At 39.8% G+C, this 18281-nt stretch overlaps 1 protein-coding gene across 3 annotated transcripts in view; it reads left to right on the top strand.

The window, feature by feature from the left end:
• Positions 1–18281, top strand: part of SRGAP1 (SLIT-ROBO Rho GTPase activating protein 1) — a 312480-nt gene that overhangs the window by 201376 nt on the left and 92823 nt on the right. For all 3 annotated transcript variants that reach the window (XM_019960891.2, XM_019960890.2, XM_070789362.1), the window contains exons 5-6: positions 14245–14427; positions 14901–15029. In XM_019960891.2, the coding sequence (XP_019816450.2) occupies positions 14245–14427; positions 14901–15029 (312 nt within the window). The remainder of the gene's footprint in view (positions 1–14244; positions 14428–14900; positions 15030–18281) is intronic.

Raw genomic sequence — 18281 nt, 5'->3', positions numbered from 1 at the left:
AGGCTCCTCTGTCCATGGGATTCTCCAGGCAAGAATACTGGAGTGGGTTGCATTTCCTTCTCCAGGGGATCTTCCCGACCAAGGGATCGAAACCAGGTCTCCTGCATAGCAGGCAGAGTCTTTATCCAGGGAGCTACAAGGGAAGCCCTATAAAGAACATGGGCACCAGTAACATGGTTAGACATCTGGTCAAAAGCAATTTGAAAACCCAGAAAGCTTTCTTACATAGATTAACAAAGATCTCTCACCTTTCTTCTCTTTTTCTCTCCTCTTTTTAATAAATGGAGTGAGAAGTATTAGATTTGAGAAACAGATTTATGTGTCAAATTCGAAACCATTTTTCATTAAAAGAAAAGGACTCTAAATCATTCTTTCCATTTTAGCTGATGCCACAATTCCAAAGGTTTCAAGGTTTTTATGATTTTAAAATTCCAAGTGTCTTGTGTCCTCAGCTTAAATATTTCATATACTAAAGTTTATAACTTAAATGTCTAATACACACATATAATGTTGAAGACATGTGAAGCATTTCCCTGAAAAGAATTAATTATTTAAAATTGCAGGTGACTTTGAAATTCTAGGAAATGTGTTCGCCTTTCATTATACATGTACTTTCCCCCTCAACGTTGCCAACTGTTCAAAACCCTCCCTTTGTTGCTTCCTGCTGCCACTGTGCTCAGTGTGGCCCTAGTTAATATGTATTCCAAATGCCAATTCAAGGGCATTATTTTTTTCAGTAGCTTAAACTTGTATTTCAGGGCCTCTGAAGACTTTGTATGAAAACCCTTTACGAAACAAGGACTTTCTGAACGACCTTCTCTATCTCTGACTTTCTCTGTTGACTTGTTGGGCAAGGATTAAGTCTCTTTGCAGCTCAGTTTCTTTGATCCATAGAACAAAGACCATCCCTCTGCTCTCAGCCTTCAGGTGTGTGAGGGTAAGCAGGTGAGCGCTGATTCTAAGCACTGGCTGAGCCTATTGTGGGCTTCAAAGATATGATAGAAGGGGGGTATTTTTATTCATTTCTGTAGCAGCCATTTAACACTGTGTCAGTGTCAGCTGCAAGTGTTTGGCGTGTGTTAATTCTTTTTATCTCAACAATCTTAGAGGCATGATTCTTGTTCCCAATAACCAGTGAGAGAACTGTGGGACAAGACAAAACAAGGATCTGCACCCAGGCAGTCTGATTCCTGAATTTAACCATTAGAGGTGTTGAGGAATGGAATGGTTTAAGACAGTACTCTCCTCCTTTGGAGGCTGGCTACCCAGCCTGTGTGTGGAGTGGGTTTATGATTTCCAAGTTCTAGAGTTTATGGAATACAATATTCAGTATTGGTCCCAAATCTTAGAATCTGTTCCCTGTCTCTTTAAGTCAGTAGAATGGAAAGTACTAAAAGCACAGTCACCTCAGCTCTAAAATTGTTAGAGGATCATCTCTATTACATCCAGGTGATACACACTGAGTAGCTGGGAGAGGCCTTTCAACAAATTTATAGGTCCCAGAGCATATTGATGACAAACAGCCCTGTCATCAATGAGCTAGACTAGGGAGATATTTCCATATATGGTATTGGGTGCTGGGCTAGAGATAGGTCTCCACAGCTTTGTGTAAGCACAGAGCCACTCCAAGGGCTTCCTGGAGAAGATGACACCTAATTTTAGTGACAAAAGGAAGGGTGGGAAGGGCCTTCCAGAAAAGAAATTTGTGGGACTTCCCTGGTGGTCCATTGGACTTAACCATAAGGACATTAAGGCCTTAACCATAAGGACTTAACCGTAGTTAAGACTCCATGGTTCCATTGAAAGGGGCTCAGGTTTGATCCCTAGTCAGGGAACTAAGATCCCCCCATGCCATGCAGTGTAGTCAAAAAATGAAGAACATCCCCAACAAAAAACAAACAAAAAGCAATTTACATATAAGGAAAAGCACAGATACATGAAACCACATTGCCTATGCAGTGAACTCCATCCACTTAAATATTACCCAAATATTAGCAAATCATTGATGTCAGAATAAAAAGAGTATTAATCTGGACTTTCTTCAGCTCTGTCCTTACCACTCTGTCTTTACCCTACTACAAATGAAGTGCTTGAAAGATGAGACAGGAAAATATACTGCAAAATTAGAGGTTCCTAGATAAAATCACATTTATTTTATGTTAACAATCTCTGATCATTGTGAAGTGGGCAGATCTTATACCAAATTGTTCATTGCTCTCATGAAGAATTATCCTTTTGAACCTAGTATAAATCAATAGAGAATAAAATATGATTGGATTTCTAATAATAGAATGTGAAGAAATCAAATAGAACAGTGCCTGTTTGTGGTACATCGTATGGGACTCAAGAAATTTTTGCTGAATGTGAGTGTTCTTCAAGGGCTCATTTGAGCTATACAAAACTAATAACCCCTGCTTATGACTCAAAGACTTGAATTAGAAGCTGCCTCTAGTGACTCCTGGAAACAGAAATAGCCCAGGTTAAGATTAATAAATATAGGTTGCTCTTCTTACAAACAGAAACATATTCTTGCTAAGAAGGCAGAAAACAGTCTATCCTCTTTAGGATAAGTGAGTCTTTTTCATAAATATTTTTATTAAAGTAACAAAATCTGGTGAAACTAATTGTAATTTATATTGCCATGTAAAAAATATTGTTAAATTTAGCACTTTGAAAAAGAAGACTAACACCCTGCTTTAACTAAATTATAACAGTCAAAGATAAAAGCACATAGCAAATCTGTGTATCAACCCTGTACCTACCAGATAATTCAGAAATTATTTCTCCTTAATGAGCACTTGATGATTGATCACTAATCAGTTTGAGAGCTAATTAAAGTTACTAGAGTAATGGATACCCCGGTTTAAGATTCATCAGTACAATAGTACATTAGACTATACAGGCATTGTTCATTTCTAGACATTTTCTGTGCAGCAAAGCAGATGAGTTATGACCTCAGAGCCCATGGAGAATTCTAGGAGGAATCTTACATCCTTGGCTTATCATGGTGCACTATTTTGCTGCCTCAGTCAACAGAAGCAAGAGATAATTAGTATAATTTGTTGTTATACTAGTTTCTCCTTTTGATTAAAATTTATTTTCCATCTACCTATGGCAACCTCTTTAGCAATTGAGAAGTATATTTGAGATATATGTATTTCCCCAAATAATAAATTCTAATGGTGTTGTTTAGTTGTTGTAAGATAAATAAATGAAATCATGAACTCATAGAATTTTAGAGCTGGAAAAGGCCTGAGCGATCCAAGGACATGATTTATAGGTGAGAATGCTGTGGGCCAGCAGGGTTAGAAGGAGCCTTGCTGCAAGGTCACAGTCAGGACACATCAGACCAAGGGTACACACCCTTGGATATGTAGCATATGAAGTTTCCTCCACTAACACTGGCTCTTGGAAGGCTCTTGTAGAAGATGGAAAGGGAACAGTAAATCTTCAACGGAAAGTAAAACATGAATAACAGTCTGAATCCTCTTTTTTTTATAGACTATTAGATGCAACAGACTGGTTCCAAATAGGAAAAGGAGTTCGTCAAGACTGTATATTGTCACCCTGTTTATTTAACTTATATGCAGAGTATATCATGAGAAACGCTGGACTGGAAGAAACACAAACTGGAATCAAGATTGCCGGGAGAAATATCAATCACCTCAGATATGCAGATGACACCACCCTTATGGCAGAAAGTGAAGAGGAACTCAAAAGCCTCTTGATGAAAGTGAAAGTAAGAGTGAATAAGTGGGCTTAAAGCTCAACATTCAGAAAACGAGATCATGGCATCCGGTCCCATCACTTCATGGCAAATAGATGGGGAAACAGTGGAAACACTGTCAGACTTTATTTTTCTGGGCTCTAAAATCACTGCAGATGGTGACTGCAGCCATGAAATTAAAAGACGCTTACTCCTTGGAAGGAAAGTTATGACCAAACTAGATAGCATATTCAAAAGCAGAGACATTACTTTGCCAACAAAGTTCCATCTAGTCAAGGCTATGGTTTTTCCTGTGGTCATGTATGGATGTGAGAGTTGGACTGTGAAGAAGGCTGACTGCCGAAGAATTGATGCTTTTGAACTGTGGGTTGGAGAAGACTCTTGAGAGTCCCTTGGACTGCAAGGAGATCCAACCAGTCCATTCTGAAGGAGATCAGCCCTGGGATTTCTTTGGAAGGAATGATGCTAAAGCTGCAACTCCAGTACTTTGGCCACCTCATGCGAAGAGTTGACTCATTGGAAAAGACTCTGATGCCAGGAGGGATTGGGGGCAAGAGGAGAAGGGGATGACAGCGGGTGAGATGACTGGATGGCATCACTGACCCGATGGACGTCTCAGTGAACTCCGGGAGTTGGTGATGGACAGGGAGGCCTGGCGTGCTGCAATTCATGGGGTCGCAAAGAGTCAGACATGACTGAGCGACTGATCTGACCTGATCTGATCTGATTAGATGCCATCCCATGTTACTTCCTCTGAGCATTGTCAAATAGTCTCCTTTTCAGGGGATATATTCAAATTCTCACAGAAAAAAGCCTTCTAGTTCAACAATCAGTTTTCTTTCTGTGATAAGCCTTTAGTTTGTACTTCTCTCATTTCACACTTTTCAAAGTATTTGAGGGTCATAGTTTAATTTGATTGGCCCCTTAATTTTGATCCTGTCCGGAGGCCTCATATTGTCCTCTCTACTAGCTGAAGGTCATACTGAGGGTCAGAAAGATTGAGGTTGCAAAAGTATTTTGCAGCTAAAGCTAGGACCAAAATCCAGGTCTATTTTATAGACCTAAGCTCTTTCCATTAACATTCCACTCTTGAAACAAAATCTTGTACACCATGCTGAATAGAACAGAATTTATACCTTATATGTGACTTTATACCTTACTTCCTCCCTTTGTATGTATGTTCTCTATTTTCCCATTTGTTTTGTTTATTCTTGTATCTCCCTTACTACTCTATACCTTACTTCCTCCCTTTGCATATATGTTCTCTATTTTTCCATTTGTTTTGTTTATTCTTGTATCTCTGTTGCCCTGGCATTTGGTTGGTTGGCAGTCCCCACACAGTAGGGTCCAGAGTCCCAGACAATGCCTTCTGTCCAAAGCATTTGTTTGGATTATAAATATAATTTGATGATAAATTTAGACTGTTACACTGATTTCATTTCAGTGGATCCACAACATACTTCTCATTTTCTTTGATAAACTACCTATAAAGACAGGACCGCATGCTATTTAATTGTTCATCTTGAGCTATTTGCTCATTTCTAAAGCACTTTGCTTAAATTCTTACTGTATACATAAATGGAATTATCACTTGTTTCCTTCTCTTTACTAGTTGGAAGTGAAAATCTTTTCAGTCATGGAGAAATCATTACCTATTTATTACAATGAAATATTTTATGGTAATTCTTTTTCAAACATCGATGGCTGACACCATGCATTTATTATATGTCAAGCTTTTCTTTCTGTGCTCTTTATATCTTGACATATCTTATCTTTCCAGCTACCCTGTGCATGCAGTGATAATGTTATGCTTATTAACACAGTAAAGAAATGGTGGCACTGAAAGGTTAAGTTACTTGCTCAAAATCACAGAGTAAGGCAATTGAGCCCAAGAGGCTTGTTCGGTGAATGTAAGCCCTTAACCACCAGTATACTAGCTCTCAAAGTGAGTTCTCCTGTAAATGTTACTTTTCAAATATAATTATGTTTTGTAAATTCTGCTTTCATTGACTTATAGACAGCTGTACCAGCCTGGGGAGAGAAGGTGGAAAAGTTCATCATCATAACAGTCCTACTGACAACTCATTACCTTCAGGATCAGCAGCCTTTCCATCCCTGATGCCACAAATGAGAATAAAAAATATTATTAAGTGTCACTCACAGGACTTAAGTGGGAGATAGGGCATTGGGATGGGAACTGAGACCCATTTTAGGCATTGACTAACATTCATTTTGGGTGGGCTTCTCCTGTCTTTCCATTCTTTATATAAATATACGCCCCTGCCACCCCACCTTTTTCTCCAGTTGAGCTCCTGGACTTAAATATAAGCTGATTAAAAAGAAGCCTAGAATTCCTTCTCCACTTGACTCCCACTCAGCCTACCTGGAAGTCCACCACCTCCTCCCTCCCTACCTCCTATCTGTCTTCAGTCAGAGTAGGCCTGTCTTTGTGTCTTTACTGGTTAGGCATTATGTCTTTCATCTCTTGGACAATGCCTGGTTTATGGATACTCAGTAGCTGTTTGGTGGATGAATAAACACAGATCAGTATACACTGCTCTCTGAAACCTGGGTAATTTCCCAGTAAATTACCCTTAATTTTACAGTAACTATCAGCTTACAAAAAAAAGGGGGTCCTCATGATGAAATTGAAAGACTCTTGCTCCCTGGAAGAAAAGCAATGACAAACTTAGGGAGCGTGTTAAAAAGCAAAGACATTGCTTTGCCTACAAAGGTCACAATCAAAGCTATAATCAAAGCTGTGGTTTTTCTAGTAGGCATGTATGGATGTGAAAGCTGGACAATAGAAAAGGCTGAGTGCCGAAGAATTGATGCCTTCGAACTGTGGTGCTGGAGGCTCTTGAGAGTCCCTTGGAAAGCAAGGAGATCAAACCAGTCAATCATAAAGGAAATCAACCCTGAATATTCACTGGACTGATGCTGAAGCTGAAGCTTCAATACTTTGGCTACCTGATGCAAAGAGCCACCTTATTGGAAAAGACCCTGATGCTGGGAAAGATTGAGGCAGGAGGAGAAGGGGATGACAGAGGATGAGATAGTTGGATAGTATCACCGACTTAATGGACTTGAGTTTGAGCAAACTCTGGGAGATGGTAAGGGACAGAGAGGCCTGGCATGCTGCAGTCCATGGGGTGGCAAAGAGCCCAACATGACTGAGAGACTAACAACGGCAACAACATGATGAGGGGACATTGCAAAGAGGCTAGAAGCCTTTCTAAGTGTGATTTCAGGTGGTATGTGTTATGAACATGCAAGGACCTGTGCCATCAACTCTGGGGTACTCATCACTGGTACATGAGTTTTTAAGAGGTTTTGGCTAGGCCAAGTTGCGATATGAAACAGCAGGAGACGCCTCCATCCGGTCTGCTTTTGTTGTTCTTAGTTCTCTAGCTGCTTTGTCTTTGTGAGGGGCAGTGACCTGCAGCTCTCTGCTTAGAGCCAGGATCTGAAGCCAATTAGTCTGATCTCAGAGGCTGCGTGCTGCTTCTATACCATACCTTAGAAACTGTCAAGAAAGAACTGCGCACCCTGTTACGTGCTTCCCATGCGTTGTATCACTTAATCTCCATTTTGCCTTGGAGAAACTGGAGCTCAAGAAAATTAACAAACTTGCCCAGCTGATAACCAGTAGCACAAGAACTCAGATCCAGGTCTGCCTGGCTCTATGTTTATCTCCACAATTGGCTACAGGGCAGGAAAGCATAAGGTTGTAGGTGTAAAGATCCCAGCCTGCAGTGTTAGGATGCTCTCCTAAAGGTAGTTTGTGCCCACCACCTCTGTCTAAACTAAGCTCCAGAGACACAGCTTGGCTCAGCAGAGCCCTCAGCCTAGACAGAGGAACTGGGGTTCTGTGAGACCCTGGAGGAGCCAGGCCTGCAGCGCAGCCTAGGGTTGACCAGAAGCCCTGCCTTCCCCGTGAACCTGAGATCTTCCTGAGAATGGACTTCCAAAGTGATGGTCCTACACTGATGGTTTTGTTAACCTGGCACTGGTAGAAACTCAGTTACAGTTAGAGCCCAGTCATGTATTGATTATATTGATAGAAAAGGGATCTTTACCTTTGGTTGTTGATATTTAAAGAGTGTCGTTTTTATGAAGAGCTTTCTGTGATTGATAGATTTAGTAGAACAATAGACAGCGTATGGAATTGGGCTTCCCAGGTAGCACTAATGGTAAAGAACCCGCTTGCCAATGCAGGAGATGTAAGAGACGCGAGTTTAATCCCTGGGTCAGGAAGATCCCCTGGAGTAGGAAATGGCAACCCACTCCAATATTCTTGCCTGAACAATCACATTAACAGAGGAGCCTTGCAGCTACAGTCCATGAGGTGGCAAAGAGTTGGACACGAGAGTGACAGCCTGCACACGTATGGATGGAATTGGGAAATACTGTCACTAACATACTGCTTTTCACCAGCACCCCCCAACCCCAACCGCAACATCTTTTCTTTCTTTTTTTTTTTGAAATGCTGTAAATTCTAATGCTAAGTGTATTTCACAAATGAGTTAGAACTACTTGCCATCCCATCAGGCCAGCCCTGGGTATTTACTGGTGGTACTGTTTTGGATACCAGGGATGGAGAGGAACAATGCCAGTCACATAATTTTTGTTAAGTGAATAGACAGCTGAATATAAAAGGATTCCTGTCCTTCATTTGTTTCTCACCAGATCCGTATTTTATTCCTCCTGTATGTAAAGTAGTATTAAGAACCTGGAGGTGCCTAAGATACCTGGGGCTTCCTAGGTGGTGCTAGTGGTAAAGAACCCACCTGCCAGTGCAGGAGACTAAGAGATGCAGATTCTATCCCTGGGTCAGGAAAATCCCCTGGAAGGGAATGGCAGCCCACTCCAGTATTCTTGCCTGGAGAATCCCATGGATGGAGGAGCCTGGCGGGCTACGGTACATAAGGTTGAAAAGAGTCAAACACGACTAAAGTGACTTAGCATGCAAGATCCTGTTAGTGGGTTCACTGAATTTACAGGACAGTCCATGATACTGAATGGTACACACACATCTGTAACACATGGCAGATTCTCAGGTGGTGTCAGGAAGTAGGTCTCGGAGGTCAGAAGAACAAGATCACTCTGACTGGGAAACCAGGGAACACTTAGCAGTAGGTTGATCTTTGACCTTGACTTGGAGAATGAGTCAAAATGGTACCAGGAAGGGATGCTGGGGAAGGGAATTCCAGGCAGTAAGGTTGGGTTGTCTGGCGGAAGGGCCACTGAGGCAGCGAAGTGTTCTGAGGCAGAAGTTAAGTGATCGACTCAGATCACTTGTGTTCCAACACCAGCCCAAGGGTGCTGCTTGGGCTGGAGTTAGAGCTACAGCGTAAGAGCATTTGAACTCCATGGTGCAGGGCATCAAGTCAAGTTTAAGCAAAGATCAGAGAGTGAGAACAGAGAAAAAGCCCTGTAGCTGCCATTCTGAATTCTCTTTCCTCCTTTCCACTCCCTTGTCTTCATGCTAAGTGAAGTCACTTCACACTCTAAATGATCCTGCCTGTCTTCCCTGAATTACTGCTAAGGTACTGCTTTGACCATGCTGTTTACATTTCTGTAGATTCACCAGCACCTACAGAATAAATTCTATACTGCTTAAGTAGTTGGGATATCAAGGCTCTTCTCATCTGGTTCATGCTAACTTCTCTAGTCTTATTCTTCAACTCAATTATCCATCCACTAACTAAGATCATGGCATCCGGTCCCATGACTTCATGGCAAATAGATGGGGAAACAGTGGAAACAGTGGCTGACTTTATTTTTCTGGGCTCCAAAATTACTGCAGATGGTGATTGCAGCCATGAAATTAAAAGACACTTACTCCTTGGAAGGAAAGTTATGACCAACCTAGACAGCATATTAAAAAGCAGAGACATTACTTTGCCAGCAAAGGTCCATCTAGTCAAGGCTATGGTTTTTCCAGTGGTCATGTATGGATGTGAGAGTTGGACTATAAAGAAAGCTGAGCACAGAATAATTGTGCTTTTGAAGTGTGGTGTTGGAGAAGACTCTTGAGAGTCCCTTGGACTGCAAGGAGATCCAACCAGTCCATCCTAAAGGAGATCAGTCCTGGGTGTTCATTGGAAGGACTGATGTTGAAGCTGAAACTCCAATACTCTGGCCACCTGATGCAAAAAGCTGACTCATTGGAAAAGACCCTGATGCTGGGGGGGATTGGGGGCGGGAGAAGGGGACGACAGAGGATGAGATGGTTGGATGGCATCACCAACTTGATGGACATGGGTTTGGATGGACTCCAGAAGTTGGTGATGGACAGGGAGGCCTGGCGTGCTGCGGTTCATGGGGTCGCAAAGAGTCAGACATGACTGAGCGACTGAACTGAACCCTGGAAACCAAGTCTTCATTACAAAAGTGGGATGAATAAATACTTATCTTTCATTCCTTTTTTTCCTCCATTTCTGAATATGACCAAGAGTAACTATATCCCCCAGATAAAGAGGCTTTCTGTTGGTACAGTGCTTTCGAATTTCCAAAGATTGTGGCACAGTAGTCCAGAACACTGAATCTGGAGCCAGACTGCTAGGGTACCAACCGTTGCTCTGCCAATTACCAGCTGTGTGACCTTGAGGAAATTACTTAACCTCTCTGTGCCTCACTTTTCTCATTTGTAATATGAGGTGAATAAAGGTATGTACCTAATAAGCATTTTTAGAAGGATTGTTGCTTAGTTGCTAAGTCATGTCCGACTCTCTGCCACCCCATGGACTGCAGCAACCCAGGCTTCCCTGTCCTCACGATATCCCAAGTTTGCTCAGATTCATGTCCATTGAGTCAGTGATGTCATCAAAAAGATTAAAGAAGCTATTATTTGGAAAATGCTTAGAACAATGTCTGGCATGTAGTAGGCATTATATAATGCTTGTTTAGCTAAATATATATTATATATATGTACACGTATGTATTAGTGGTATAGACTGTATACATAAATATATACATACATATGTAGTAAATACTCAGTATGGTTTCAACTGTACCCACACACAGGGGCCACATACAACTGGGTATTCGCAACAACCTCGTAAGGTAAGCAGAAGTGTTAAATAACTGTCCACACCTCACACCTGGTAGATCCATTCTGGGGACCATGTCTTCTATCTTCTGAGCCGGAAGTCAAAAAGTAGAAATTATACCCGTAATCCATTCATCTCCAATGCATGGATAGTTTTCAGATATATCATGATTTCTTTACACTGAATATTGAAATTTACTTCAGATATTTTAATTATTTTGATTTAAAGTACAAGAGCAATGTCAGGTCCATTGTATAGGTCTGTCAGTAAGGAAAAAAAATACTAAGTTTCTGTCCAAAATTTTTGTGCAGGATTTCACAGTCTCACAAAGAAATGTATGATGTGGTCACTTTCTACTTGACTATATTCTTCTTGCAGGGAAGATAAATTGAGTATTTTCAATGGAGAATTATGCATGAGGTTTTGGTAGAAAAGTATTCAATTGGGAAAATATGCTATTGGAGTACATTTAAATGAATATATGCCCGTCCTGTTATTTGATATGCAAAGGCTTGTGTTTGCATTAAGCTGATGGAGAAGCTGCTATTTTCTTTGCAGCATATATTCAAACATTTTCTTTTACTTCTCTGAAAAAGAGAGAACTGTCTTTTCTTTTATTTTAAATACAAACCACATTTAACTTTTGTCAACAGCTTACATTTTAAATAATGAAGTTTTTACTGGCATTCATTATCTGCAATTAGAGTTCTCTAGAAGCTTTTAGTGTTTTTCTCTCCAACGTTTAAAATTCATTCATTGTAACTGTTGACATTTTTGAGAACAGTGGAAACCCTAAGTCAAATTGGGAAAATGGAACAAAGAGATTACCTTTCTGGAAATTACCATTGAACTGGGTGGAGAATCCTCAGCTATTGTGCTGAACCACATTATGATATTTACACCCTCTGCTTGCTAGTCGTGTTGTCAGACTCAAACATTTTCCTTCTAACACAGGCTAGTTAAGCAAACGCCATGCTAGCTGGCTGCTTGGGTTCCTTAGTTCATAAAGCGTGAAAGTGAAAGTCGCTCAGTCATGTCCAACCCTTTGTGAACCCCATGTACTATACAATCCGTGGAATTCTCCAGGCCAGAATACTGGGGTGGGTAACTGTTCCCTCCCTAACCCAGGGGTCAGACCCAGGTCTCCCACATTGTAGGTGGATTCTTTACCAGCTGAACCACAAGGGAAGCCCAGGAATACTGGAGTAGGTAGCCTATCCCTTCTCCATGGGATCTTCCCGACCCAGGAATCAAACCGAGGTCTCCTGCATTGCAGGCAGATTCTTTACCAACTGAGCTATCAGGGAAGCCCTAAAGTTTAGTTAGTGCCAATTACCTGCTTACAGTAGCCTCTGCAAGAGTCTGGAGTTCAGGTCTCTTCCTCAGAAAGTATTTAAAATCAAGATTTCTCAGTTACCCTGGTCTGTCTGAGATGCCTTTTCATCCATCTTTGATGGTAGTTATGTGTTCTCATTTCTTCCTTTCTGTCTAGTAGCAAGAAGACAGCTGAGCAACTGCATATGGGGGGGAGGGGAGTGGGGGGTGTGTGTGTGAGATGGGTTTTTTTCACCCTCTCATTTAAAGATGTAACTGGAACCAAGACCCAAATGGCATGTGGGTTTGCTTCAGGCGGGGAATATAAACAGAGCCAAGCCTAGAAATGCAAGGTTTGTAATAGATTCATTGACCTTGCTGTTTGCCCAGCTGCAGGGTGACTCCCTTTTCATTCCCCAGCTGCTTCCTAATGCTATCTTATTTTTCTTTCAAACTGGAGTAGCCAACCAAACTCCCCCTCTACGGACAGATTTGATAATTAACTAAAAACAGACAACTTTGTAGTTACACCCAGCTAAGAGAAGTTGCCCTGACTCTGTGATTTAATCCACACTTTGTTCTTGTCCAGCAGTGCCTTTGACGTAATTTGCTAGCTTATGATTTTATGAGATTTTATCAGATTTTATGAGAACAAGGAAAGGCTCCTCATTAACCCCAAATTTTACTCTTCAAATAGTCATCTGGAGGATGTGCATTAAGTTGAACCCTAAGTGCTGATTTTCTACCTTTTACATGTAACCTACAAAAAAAAAGCAATTGGGTTCCACCTAAATAAATATATTTATTCTGGTGATGCTTCCAGCCCTCAAACTATTTTAAAGCTCATATTTTGAAATGAGAAAAATCAAGTTCCTTACTTTAAAACATTACATCAATTTCTTGAACACAATTATACCTTAGTTATAAAGTTAGCTCTGGATAACTTACAGTTATTTACAGATGAAATAAAGTCTGTTTTATGTGGAGGAGAATTTGACATCATTTTTGAGAATGTGCTTGCACTGATTACTTGGTTGCTGAATTTCCAGATATTCTTTGAGACATTAGTTGCATTGGAATCACCATACCTTTAAATTTTTTTTAATTAAAAGAATTTAAATTAGGGTTAATTATATATAATATACATGGGAAGAATACATTATAAAATTTCATCTCCTGTATATTCCTAAATCTATTAAAATGCAAATTACATGTACCATTTCTAAGAGAAGAAATAAGATACACTATATATGAAGGGTTTTCAACACAATTTTATTTATTAAAGGCAAGAAGTGAAATATTCTAAAATGTTCAATAATAGAGAATTGGTATAAGGAAATATTATACAGCTCTTTTAGAGGAATATTTTGTGGCATAGAAAAATGTTGATATTTTTAAGTGGAAAAGGATATAAGAGACTAAAAATTATAAATACAGTATGATCCAGGTTTTTTTGAAGAAGAAGTGATATATGTCATTTTAAAATGAAGAAGAGTGTGTGTCTGTGTGTGTGTCTGTGTGTGTGTGTGTATTTTTATAGAAAAAAGGCTGGATAGCTGTATACCAAAATCATATGCTTTTTTATTTTTTACTTTTTATTTTACTTTCTTTTTTTTGTCATGTTTTCTACATTGAACATAAAATATTACTTTGTGCTCATGAAAAGTTTTTTTCCCTAAAACCATATACGAACCTTACATTTACGTTTTATATTTTGACAAGTAGATTTTAAGCAATATAGTCCTTTTAGTAAGGGCTATACTTATTTGGAGTTTTTTGTAATTCCGAAGTTTAGCTAAAATTTACCCATGATGGTTTATTCTGCAAATCAATAATTCCAAGGAGATTTTAGAGAAACACTTTTAAGCTTGAGGGAACTTTTTAAGTACACTGAAAGCACACACAAGACCCTGTCAATCATTTTTTCATCACAGTCTGTTCCTAAATGCCTCTTCCTGGCAGGTGAATTTGCATATTTCTGTTTGCTTTATGTAAAAGGAATAGTATATCTGTTATCTATTTTACTAACAATCTGGCTTTCCCTCTGCCAGTTGGAAGGTGATATCTTTAACATACACGTCATATACTGGTTTCCATTCCCTAATTTCAGAAAAACATCTTTTAACAATTTGGGTCACATTTTCACAGGTGATGAAAACATACCATATGTATCACGCCGAGAGCATCAGCGCAGAGAGCAAACTGAAGGAGGCTGAGAAACAAGAAGAGAAGCAAATTGGCAGGTCTGGTGATCCAGTCTTCCACATTAGACTGGAAGAGAGACATCAGCGGCGAAGCTCGGTGAAAAAAATTGAAAAAATGAAGGAAAAAGTAAGTAAAACTAGACTGCAGAGCCCTTCTGCCCTCCCTGGAGGTGACAGACCTAGAACAGTGGAATAACAGCTGATGGACACACGTTGTAAATTACTGTGAAATGACATGCGTTTCCTCCCATGGGGATGAAAAATGTTTAAGTAACATAAAAATCATGTAATAACAGCTGGACATTGTTTAGTGGTAAATGCCAAGTATCTAGTACACAATGTAGAGAATTTTGAATATTAACAAAACAGATTTCATTGCAAGTGGGCCTGACACCCAAATACATTGTTGCTATTCTCCGTCTCTGGGCAATTTTCATTTATTTAAATCAGATTCAAATTGTACTTTTCTCAAAGGACTTGGAAGGTCGTTTGTATATGTAGAATAAATTGTTTAGATGAATAGAAATTTATGTATGTTTCCCTGTCTGGTTTTAAAATGACTATTGTTTTTTCCAATTCCTGGATCTTCTTCATTTCCAGAGACAAGCAAAATATTCGGAAAACAAGCTTAAATCGATTAAGGCACGGAATGAATATCTCCTAACCCTTGAAGCAACCAATGCCTCAGTTTTCAAGTATTATATTCATGATCTTTCAGATTTAATTGATGTAAGTACTTGAAGTTTTTATATTTTTCACATCAAGGTGGAGTTAGCAATAACCCTATTTCCTTGATTCTAAAATACCATCATTTTTTAAAACAATGTTATTTTATGTAATTCTCAGGGGGGAAATGCTGCAAATTATACTACATAGGATTTGTTATAGTTGTTCGGTCGCTAAGTTGTGTCCAACTCTTTGTGACCCCATGTATTGCAGCACACCAGGTTTCCCTGTCCTTTATCATCTCCCAGAGTTCGTTCAAACTCATGTCCATTGAGTCAGTGATGATGCTATCCAACCATCTCATCTTCTTTCATCTCCTCCTCCACCTGCCTTCAATCTTTCCCAGCATCAGGGTCTTTTCCAGTGAGTTGGCTCTTCACATCAGGTTGCCAAAGTATTGGAGCTTTAGCATCATGCCTTCCAATGAATATTCAGAGTTGATTTCCTTTAGGATTGACTGGTTTGATCTCCTTGTATGCACTAAGATACTACAAATTTTAAGATGCATGTGAAACACTAAAACCACTGAAAAATAAACCAGGGAGCTCTGTGAAGCTGTCAGTATCCAGAAAACTAGCTGGGAAGGGACTCCAGGCATTTTCAAATGATTCAGTAGCACAGCCCTAACTTCATTCATTGATTCAAAATATATTTATTGAGCCCCTACTATTATGAGGTGCTAAGGCTCTGAAAAGCTATAGATGTACAGTTCTTTTTTTTTTTTTTTTTTTTTTTTTACTTTATTTGGCTGCACTGGGTCTTTTAGTTGCAGCATGCAGAACTCTCAGTTGCAGCATGTGGAATCTAGTTCCCGGACCTGGGATCAAACCCCGGCCCCCGGCGTTGGGAGCTCAGAGTCTTAGCCACTGGATCACCCGGAAAGTCCCTAAATGTACAGTTCTCACTCCTTGGAATTTAAAGTGGAAAAGCCAGGTGTGAAGCAAATGGCTATGCAAATGATTGCTTTATGACAGTGGTGATAAATACTGTGAAGCAAATTGAATACATAGAAACCACATTTATTATCTAACAGAATATGATATAAAAACACTAATTGGGCTCACTTAGAAATCTGCAAGTAGGAATGGCTACCCACTCCAGGATTCTTGCCTGGAGAATTCCATGGACAGAGGAACCTAGAGGCCTACAATGGGTCACAAAGAGGCAAACACAACTGAGTGACCAACACTTTCACTTTTCAAGTATTTAACGATTGTTATATTTGTATAATGTTTACTGCCAACTCGCCCTCAGCATCATTCATCCTTTCAATCAGAAATTGTCCACTGAGGAGCCCAATCATTGTGCTAACACTGTAGGAGATGCAAAGATGAAATAGACAAAAATCCTGTGTCCAAAAACACCAGTATCTGCAAATAAAAGATAAACAGTGATGTGTCATAAGGAAAACAGATAAAGTGATAGAAGTACAGAGTTATCTGCTGGAATTTTACTCATATTCTGCTTTGCAGTGATTGAATTCAGTGATGATAATATAAAATTATTTTCTGTGGCTTATAGGGTGTCATAGTTTGGACATAGTAGGTTAAGGCAACTATTTTTGTAGTAAGTCCACATATTTAGCTGTTATTTATTAAATATTTACTTACTTGACTGCATCAGGTCTTAGTTGCACTTAAATATTTTAAATACAGAAGCTTAAAAAAAATTTTTTTTTCTTCTAGCCCTCTGATGAAATAATGTTTTTCTGCTAGACTGCTATTAGTTTTCCTGAATAAAAATTAAAAAAAAAATTCTGACCCCTATTTTCAAACTTAGATCTCTAAGGATTCTGCAAAATAGATGGAATATAGAGAACTAATTCTGTGTAACAACTCGGCTTGCTTGCTTTGTTTAGGGCTTATTTTAGTGATTGGAGTATTTGGCTAAACCCAAGCCAATTTAATACGAGGATAAGTTAATCTTGAAAGGAAGTGTGAAAGTGTCAGTCCCTCAGTTGTGTCTGACTCTTTGTGACCCTATGGACTGTAGCCCGCCGGGCTCCTCTATCCGTGTGATTCTCCAAGGCAAGAATACTGGAGTGGGTTCCCATTCCCTTCTCCAGCGGGTTTTCCCTACCCAGAGATAAAACCCAGGTCTTCTGCATTGCAGGCAGATTCTTTACCATCTCAGCCACCAGGGAAGTCCCTGATCTTGAAAAGTACTTCTTTAATACCTACAAGGTGCCAAGCACTGTTCTTGATAATGGGGATCCAGCAATAAACAAAACAGTGTCCTCACCTCCGTGGTGTTTAGCTGGGGAGACAAGCCGTAAAAAATGTACACATATATATTATCTGTATGTGATATGTGTATAATATGGGCATATATTAAATATTTATATTTAATATCTATGTAAATTAATACTTATTATAGTACATTGTAGTAGTAACAGTAACACTGTAGTAACAGCCATGAAGAAAAATAAAATAGAGCCATGGGGGTGCTTTTTTTGATGATGTAGTCAGAAAAGCCTGATGTTTGAGCAGAAAAGTGAGCTGCAAGCTTTAGTGCCAACAGGGAAGAAATCCCTCATACAGAAAGACTGGCAAGGCTCCAGGTATAGAGTTGGAGGTGTGTTTGGCAAGTTCAAGGTGCTTGAGGAATAGCAAAGGAGACCAGGATGGCTGGAGTGGAGCGAGTGAGGAAAAGGTGCTGGGAGAGACGGGAGGCAGAAGCCCAATCATTTAGGGGCCTTGGGGCAAGGAACATAGGTTAGATTTTGTTCTAAGTTTGAGGTGAAGCCATTGAAGGGTTTTAAGCAAGGAAGTGACATCACCTGGTTTACATTTGAAAGACTCACTCTGCCTTCTGGAAAATAGGCTAAGGTGGGTGAGGAGGACAAGTGTGAAAAAAGCAAGCTGATTCAAGAGTCTTTTGTGCTTTTCAGATGATGCTGGCTTGGACTGGCATGATACTGATAGACCTGCGAGAAGGTTTGGATTAAAAATGTATTGAAAATAGAACTAAGAGAAAATTAGAGTGGTGGGGGTTTTGTTTGTTTGTTTTTTAAAAAGGATAAAAATGACTCCTAGCTCAGGTCTTGAATAACTAGGTTAATGACAATACCCTTTGCTGAGATGGGGACCCTGGAAAGGAGCAGTAATTCTGCTACATCTATGGATGGTAAGGTTGAGATACCTATGGGGCATCCATATGGAGATGTACGGTAAGAACATGTCACGTCTATATGAGTCACCATCGTGTTTGTAGACATTTATTGACCTCTTCCTATGTGACAGGCACCTAGGTTTC

The sequence above is a fragment of the Bos indicus genome, chromosome 5 (assembly GCF_029378745.1).
Source record: "Bos indicus isolate NIAB-ARS_2022 breed Sahiwal x Tharparkar chromosome 5, NIAB-ARS_B.indTharparkar_mat_pri_1.0, whole genome shotgun sequence".
In the NCBI taxonomy this organism is placed as follows: Eukaryota; Metazoa; Chordata; class Mammalia; order Artiodactyla; family Bovidae; genus Bos; species Bos indicus.
Note: the sequence above shows the minus strand (reverse complement) of the source record. Positions and strands in the feature narration are given on the sequence as shown.